Below are 9,185 nucleotides of genomic sequence, written 5' to 3'. Positions count from 1 at the left end.
GAAGCATGTATCGAAAACTTGAAATTAATTATTGGAATTAAGAGATAAGTTTAAGAAGACATTGGAAAAAAGGTTAAAAGTGGGGTCGTAATATTCATGTGTCCTAGCCAAAATGTCAAATTCTTGGCACTTGGCTTTTCCTTTTTAATCTTTTCTTTTTCTGGAAAGAGACTTCCATTTGGTAAATCTCCAGATTATGCTTGCACTTTCGGTTACTGAGCTGGATCTACCCCAAGCCACAAAGCCTTTGAAGTTTGACCCCCACACACCTACCCTGCCATTAGGGATATAAAGTCACTTCACACACAGAATTAAGCAAGAAAATCACAGTTTTTTGTTTTTTAATTTAAAATTTATTCATTAATGACGACTTTGCTTACCTCTAATATACCTCAGTTTAGTAATCAGTAGTCACTAGTCAGTTCCTTCTTATTCATTTGCTAATTACCTTCTTTATTTCTTTTTAACTTTCCTAATAAACTTCCATGCTTTTTTTTTCTTTTTGTTTGTTTTTTTGGCCACTGTCCTAGTACTTACATTATATATATATATATATATATATATATATATATATATGCTCTTTAGCATTGGCCAATTATTTGTTTACCAGACAAGAGTGACAAGTGACAACATCGAAGAGTGGGAAGTGAATAGAAACTGGAGTATGGGCTTAACCGGATTATAAGGCTTCAGTTTGTTATGTAGACCCAAACTAGCAAATCGCCAATCAATTCGATACTACTCTTTTATTTTATATATGTTTTTTTTTTTTTTAATTATTTTTTGTGATAAAGATCACTAGTAATTGGATTCATGAACTATATTAAGTCAATTATGCCGTCCAATAACTGGTCCACGGTTTGTTTCTATTTTGAATTTTTTTTTTTTTAATTTAACGCTAGCTAGCAATATTCATTTTTACCCCAAAAACAAAGAAAAAAAAAAGGAAAAAAATCAACACCAAGTCTCTTACGTGCCGCCATCGATGTCCCAAATAGTTTAGAAAAGATGTCATATGTTGGAACGTCTGTGTTCATAGTGTCTATTGATTTTTGGCCGCCGAGTCCGAACCACATGTCATTATTGCAACAAGGACTTGATATTGCAACTTAAAAATGTACTTCTCACAATGTTTGTAGCTCCTTCTATTATTAGTTTTCAGGTGAATAAAGTTAGCTTAGAGTTGCTTTAGATTATGCAGAAAAAAATCAGTACATGCTCTGCTGAAGCAACAATAATCCTTATATTTCAACATTGTTAATTACAAATTTAAATTTGAGTGTTTGGCAATAATTTGCTTAAGGGGTTGTAATTATATAAAATGATCAAAATAGAGATAAACTATTGTTTTATATATATATATATATATATTATCACTAATAATATTAATATTATTAATATATTTGTCTTTTCAAAACTAAAATCAATAACTTATTTATATTCATAGTTAAAATACATTTAATTAAAACAATACATCCTGAAGATGAAATTAATGAAAGTAACCCTAAAGTTATATGGGTAAAAAATAATTTAATTGTTAATCAAATGTTATATTAACTATTTAAATATTAAAATCCGGATTGTGCTGCTAGAAGCAGAATTTAAAAAGCCATCTTTGGCCACTTTCTAACTATTGAAAAAGGTTGACTATTATGATAAAAAAAAAAGAAAAAAGAAAAAAGAAAATGGGTGATTATTAAAAAACTCTGATTTTTACGAAAATATTTTACTTTATAGAAAATTTTTAAATTTTTTGAATATAAATTTTATTTAAAAATGGGCAAAAGCAAAGCCAGAGATAGTCTAAGGCTACTATAGTAAAATTTGAATAAGAATAGAACACTATCTCTATCCCTTTTTGACATAAATATGAAAAAATGTATAAAATATACACATTGCATTCAATGGATGGAGAAAATCTTCATCAGTACTCCAAGAATGCATGGTGCATGGTTAGAGTATGAGCATCATCTTTAATGGCATCGCATTACACATTGATAAAATATGACATAGAAATACTTGTTGATTTCTTCTATAGCAGATGATTAATTTTGTCAATACCATATTTTATATTAAATTTGGAATCAAATTTGTAATTGATTTTTTATAACCGTGAATCCTATTTGTTAAAAATATGTAAAGATTTGATAACGATGCCATTTTATGATGAATCCATTAATAAGGAAAGATAACTTAATTAATATCATTTAATATTTAATAATATTATTTTGTAGCATTTTTTCTTTTTAAATTTAACATTCACATTAAACATATTACCGTTAAAAAGACTTGTATAAATGTTTAAATTTAGATGTGGTAATCTCATTTTTGTCAAAAATAATATTTATAATTGAAGATGGTTTTACATGTGGACTCCCCTTACTGAGGGAGGAGTGTAATATTTTTCCGCCCCGACAGTACTTTTGGACTTTTTACAAGTTTACCAATTATTCTACTGGCGGCTATCGAGAGAATAAGAGGAAGATTGAAAAAAAATAAATAAAAAAATAAATATGTTGAAAAAAAATAAATATATATATATATATATATATATTGGCGTCTTTTATAATATTTGCCATTTTAAGATGGTGGGCTACTAATATGGATGAGAAACGAAGAAGTAGCAGTCCATTGGATATCCTGCATAAGTGTACTTGGGTCTTGACCAATTCAAAAATACCCAGAGGCCCAAAAAGAGAAAGTGAAACAGCGTTCAAGACCAAGTGTGGGTGAAATTTCTTCGTCACCGACACACACACAGTCCACGTGTATTTTGTATAGGCTGTAGTCTGTGCGTGTGTGTGTGTGCATAAATTTGTGGGTGAATTTTGTCGGCTACGATATCTAGCGGTGTGTGTACACACGGGAGAAGCAAGGAAAAAAAAAACAAAGCCTTTTTTTTTAATTTTATTTTTACGATTATGATTTTTGTGGTACGGTGAAAAATGTGATATCCTCCCATTTGTTTCAATTTCTGAATCTGAGTGTCACTGACATCAACGCGGTTTATATGGGTTGGCACTTGCACTCTCAAATCCCCATCCCTCTATTTTTATTAATTGGGGTAGGTGAGATGAGCTTCTCTTTCTTTTTCTTCTTCTTCTTCTTCTTTCACAGATATATATTTTCCTTTCTCTCGGACATTCATTTATTATACCCCATTCTCTTTTCTTTTCCTTTTCTGGGTCGGTCACATCTAATTTAACGGTTTTAGTCCAATCCCATTTAGTATAATTGTTTAACGAAATTCATGTGTCATTTCTAAGTAAACCCCCACCCTCATAACATTTCATTCTTTCAACTCTATCACCATCAATTTAATTTAATTTAATTTAATTTAATTTCAAATGATTTAGATGTATTTTGGAATTTGGACTCAGATTGGTCTGTAATTATCAGTTATCCGTTGTCTTGGACACGCCTAGCTGTAAATAAGTGACGGTGGGCTTTAAATTAATTAAAACTAAATAAACAAAATGAAAATTTTTAAAAAAAATAAATAAGGGATATATAAAATAATATTTGGAAACGTGGTGAACAAGCCCCGCGTACAGTGTTTGGGTTAACTACAAGAACAGCAAGAAGAAAAGAACAAGGAGGCGTAGTTAATGGAAGGAAGTTCAAACCCAAAATGAAAAATTGAAGTAGACGTGTTCTCAGTCTTGACGTGTCATCCTATCTGGCTGTAATTGCGGGTAACCATTTCTCACGTTACCTCAACATCCGTGTAACTCACCGAACTAGCCACTTTAATTTTAGTATTCTTTTTTTAATTCAAAGTCAACCATAAAGACCATCTCTCTCTCTCTCTAATTCCTCTCTATCATAGAATCTGCTGGACTTTGATTAATGTCCTTATTTGCTCCTCCAATTTGGCTTACGATTTTTCCATTAGTCGTCGGTCAATTGCCTCATACAAATTCATTGATTCTTCATAACATGAAAAATATCCCATCCCTACACGATTACTTGCATGCACTAATTTGACTTTCTGAACCATTATAAGTTTTCCAATTTATGGTTCCAATTAATTTATGCCATATATATATATATATATATATATTTGAGAAACGTCATGAAATTATTTGTATATTAGGTGAAAATATACGATTTAAATGTCACATATTGAACAAATTTAAAATTAAAGCTAGATTGGGAAAATATAATGACTTGAATCATTTAAAGCTAGTTTGTACATTGTATGTCAATCTGCACATCCAATTGCAGATAGTTCTAGGAAAGAAATGGTGAATTGACGAAGCTTGATATAAGTATGGAATACAAATTTACTTTAAATATGGAAATTTTGGTTTAGACTTTATAATGAGACAACTAAATGTATTGTCAATCATTCTGTTTATAATCTTCCATGTGATTTCTTAGGTTTCTTTCCATTAGACTTGCTTACCTTGAACCTTATACATGACAAAAAAATTATTCAATTGATGAAAATAAATATCCAAAAAAAAAAAAAAGAAAGAAATTCTCCCTTTATACTAGGTGAAAATTATGTGGAAAATTTAAGTGAAAGATACAATACAATTAAACATATCATATATATATATATATATATATAAATTGAAACTCTAATATGTGCAGGTGGGGAGAAAATTGTACGCTTCTTTTACTTTTAAGTAATAGGTTACAATGTATTTTGGTATTATGTAATTTTTATAAAATTGCATTTAAGGGGCTGTACAAAGTTTTTTTAACATTTTATACTTCTTATTTCAAAATCTATTAAAAATTAACAAATTCTATCAAAAAATATCACGGGAGTTTGATTTAATAAATATTATAAAAATCCATTAAAATTTAAATGTATTCAATTAAAATTTTATAAAATTCATTTAAAATCTAGAACTATTCACAAAAACATTGATTTTAAAGGATTTAAAAAAAATAATGGATTTTAATGGATTATAAATAATTTTAAAAGTAAAATTATAAAAATAAATTATTAATATAAAATTCAATTTTGATCCTAAAGATTTCATTTGATTGTTATAAATTTTTTATAAAATCTATAAAATTTCATAACAATCTATTAAATCATTTAAAATCTATAATCCATTTTAAATCCATTAAACTCTAAATTGAAGATATCCCCTAAATTACAAATATAATTATTTAAAGTCATATTATTAGTTTTTTTATCACTTAAAAAATAAAAAATAAAAAATATTAAAATAATATTTTTAATTTAAATATATTATATTTAATACATGTATAGATTTATTGACATCGAAAAATAAAAATTAATATGTCTAAGAGTATTGAAGATGTATAAAATCAAAAACATGATTATTAATAAAGTTTTTTTATATTATTTTTAGAGAAGTAGTATTAGATTTATTATGTATATATATCTATATTTAACTATTATATGAGATTATTATATTATCATATCATATGTTATATTAGAGTAAATTTGTAAATATTAGTATATGGTTTTATATATATCTTTTAATTTAGAATTAATTAGTGACTAAATTATTTTTATTTTATATAAAATAATTTATTTAAATAAGTTAATTAATTTAATTGGATAAATTTTGTGTAAACGGATCAATTTCATATAAATGAGTTGATTTCATATAAACGGGTCAATTTCGTATAAACGAATCGTGTTGATCTAAATTGACCTATTTTATAAATATATTACAAAAATCGTATCGAATTACATATTTATTAAACATATTGTGTTCGGATTCAGAATTTCTAATACAATTAATAATTGGATCATATTCAGATTTAGCAATTTTAATATGATTAATAAACGGAATGATGCAAACATGAATTGCCGATACGAATTGTCATTCCTAGCCAAAATGCCCAAAAAAAAAATAATAAATTTATGATTTTTGGAAAAACCTTATCTCTATACCATGTAAGTAGAGAATAATTTCAAGAAAGTGTGTGGAAGTTTTCTTGAAGGATTTTTTTCTTTTGGGTTTAGAATTTGGATTAGAAAGAGAGAGAGAGAGAGAGAGAGAGAGAGAGAGAGAGAGAGAGAGAGAGAGAGAAGGTTCAGGGAGAGAAAAAGAGACAGAGGGCGTGACACAGGGAAGTTTATTCTTTTTTTCTAATTTTCTTTTTTCAAATTTAATTGCATAAATTGGAAAAAAAAAATAATTTAGGGATAACGTGATTCTTTTTAACACAATATGTTAGTTTTTAACAGATTTAGAAATAGAATATGAAATATCAAACAATTTATATAATGCTTAAATACAATTTTGTAAAAAATAGAGAATATTAAAATATATTTAGGCTTAAATAATAATAATAATAAAAAATAAAATTCAACTGCAAAACGATATTGTCAAAACGAGTGAGTCATCAGCCAACTTTCCAAGCAAGTCACAGTATGAAAGTACTAGTCAAGCGTGGCAAACAGACAGCGCGTGGGTCACATTTTTCTCAAAACTTAGCTTACGACTTTTTTTTTTTAATTTTTTTTTTTTTGAGCTTACGACTTTGTCAAACTCAACTCCAAACAAACGAAAAACAACGGTTTCAATTTTTCAATTCGCCTATATATATCTTTCCAAAGCCCCATTCATTTCTTCATAGCCATCCAACACCAATTTTATTTATTTATTTTTTGTTCTCTCTTCTCTGCTTTAAAAAAAAAAAAAAAAAAAAAAAACTCAAAATCTCATTTCCGAAAAAAACTTCACCAAAAAGCTTTACTTACAATCTCCATGGCTGTTTCAATATCCACCAACCTTACTCAACTACTCTTCTTCACCATTCTCCTCATCCTGGTTTCTTCTTCCTCAGCTAGACTCTTCCCGGACACTGTACCGGCTCTCAATCTCGTGCTTCCTGGAGAAAACCACGTTGTCGCGGGTTTATCATCATCATCATCGGAGAAAGATATGGGTCGGAAGGTGGCTCTACCGTGTAATATGGAAACCTACGGGAAGCAGGGAATGGGTTTCCAACCTCTGAGACTTGGTGGAAGGAAGCATTATGGATCTTTGGTCCTCAACATGCTTCCCAAAGGGCCGGTGCCATCATCTGGTCCAAGCAAAAGGATCAACGGCAACAAGAATTAGAGATATCAGTCTCTCTCTCTCTCTCTCTCTCTCTCTCTTTGTATTCGGAATTCTGAAATATACGCCAAAAAGAGTTCAAGGTCATCAATGGCTGCGCGCTTCTACCTGGTTTCAATCATTAAGATTGGTTATTCTTTTTTGGTTTGTTTGTTTTTTTCACTTTTTTAGCTGGGGATATGTGTAAATACCCATTACACAGTTATAAGACTTTTGTATACTTTAGAGATAGGTGATTAAGGAGTTTGATTTTCGTTCTTGTTGAATACTATTTTCTTTAGCTTTGTTGAAAGATTTAAAAATAAATAAATCAATACAATTTATAATTACATGAATTTAATGATGTGTAAATATTGTCAATCATGATCAGCTTGTTCTCTTTCCTTGTATATATTGTTGTGAATATGATATTTGATCATGTGACTTATGAGGCTTACATTTAACACTTATTAAACCCAAAACTTGTTTTTCAATAACATTTTATGGATATTATTTTATTTATATTTCTTCTTCAAAAGATTGGTTTTCAACGTAATAATATACTATCTTACAAACTGGTAAAAGGGTAGTACTTTATTAGCCTTATTGTAATCTTATATATATATATATATATATATATATATTGTAATTTAAATATTTAAAATTCTCTAAAAGAATAGTAATTAATATATGTACAAGACCTGTCGGCATCCAATATGCATGGGCACGAAATAAAAGGTCAAAATATTGGACTCTTACAAAGAGAAAAATAAAAGAAAATATCTTATAATATTAAAAATATAGATGAAGTTTCATCCTAGACCTTATATATATATATACAGATTCAACTATATAGTCTTACCAAATCAATATATTTTTTTATCCGAGGAGTAGGTTTGGGTCGGCGTTGTGATGCTGTATCTTAGACATAATTCAACCACAGAACGCCACTGATAGTACAAATTAATCAACCATTGCATCTACTATATGACTATATATTTGAACTTATGGTCGTTTAATTGCCAAGTCAAAAATTATCCAACTGCTTATTTGTTTTTGCTTAAGGCCAATGAGACGTACAAAATAGCTTCTTACGTTGCCTGAATGTGAAAAATCCAACCAATTGATAATAGTCTTCGCCGCCTGCCTCAGATCCTCAATTCCGACTAGACATTCTTCATTTATTTTGAGTTTATAATTCCCAATTAATTACGGAAGAAATAGAAACTGATATTAATTGCATTTTGAAACCATAATTATTAAATAACCCATCCAATATATAAAAATTAAAATACAAAAAAATAAAAAAAGCCCATGTTGGACTTAGTCAACTTTAGGTAATTGGTTTAACAATATATATATATATATATATATATATATATATGCATATGATTAAAGATGTTCAAAAGGCTCATATACCATGCTATAGAAAGCAGATTGCTACGACAGTTCAATTCACTACACTAAGGCTGCGCTTAAAAAGTGTCAAAGATTAAGGAAAAATTGATTTTCAAAATTCAACTTTTCGAAAAAAATATTTTTGTAAATTACTTTTTTTTGTTATATTTTATAAGTAATAGAAAGTTATAATTAATAAGTTATTAAATTTAATATTATATAATAAATTAAAAATAAATTTATATTTTAATTTTTTTTAAATTATTTTTTATAATATTTTTGATAGACTAATTATATTCACTCTACAAAAACTGTTATTTACACTACATTCTACACATATCAACATTAAATTTGATATTTTTTATTTTCTATAAGAACAAAATATGTCGATTTTGATCTCAATATAATTATATAAAATTAAATATACAACATCTTTAATTTTCCGAAAAAACTCCAAATTGACCAATACCAAATATCAAGTAATCTTCAATGAATATTTACTGAGACAAAAATTAAAAAAAAAATAAAATAAAAATAGCAACCACCATAGACCCTATATCTTCTGCTATTTTTATTTATTTATTTTCTGCATCTTTTTCTTTATTTTTTTTTAAATGAAATTATTAATGGATGATATGTTCTTCTGTGATAAATTATTTATTTATTTATTTATTTTTCTCAAAGACCCTTTAAACTCCTTCCCTTTGATGCCCTAAACTTTATAGCTATTCACAATCTGCGTTTGGA

At 27.7% G+C, this 9,185-nt stretch overlaps 1 protein-coding gene across 1 annotated transcript; it reads left to right on the top strand.

Annotated features, from left to right (window-relative positions):
• The first annotated feature begins 6,567 nt into the window (after positions 1–6,567).
• LOC125421362 (uncharacterized) lies at positions 6,568–7,396 on the top strand. Its single transcript, XM_048470135.2, has one exon. The coding sequence runs from the start codon at positions 6,708–6,710 to the stop codon at positions 7,062–7,064; it is 357 nt and encodes a 118-aa protein (XP_048326092.2). The 5' UTR covers positions 6,568–6,707; the 3' UTR covers positions 7,065–7,396.
• Positions 7,397–9,185: the final 1,789 nt, after the last annotated feature.

This window comes from Ziziphus jujuba, chromosome 8 (genome assembly GCF_031755915.1).
Source record: "Ziziphus jujuba cultivar Dongzao chromosome 8, ASM3175591v1".
NCBI classification, from domain to species: Eukaryota; Viridiplantae; Streptophyta; class Magnoliopsida; order Rosales; family Rhamnaceae; genus Ziziphus; species Ziziphus jujuba.
The sequence above is the reverse complement of the archived record's forward strand: the minus strand, read 5'-3'. Positions and strand labels throughout refer to the sequence as shown.

Excerpts from the sequence above, each read along its gene's own strand:
- LOC125421362 (XM_048470135.2), top strand. The coding sequence starts at position 6,708 with ATGGCTGTTTCAATATCCACCAACCTTACTCAACTACTCTTCTTCACC.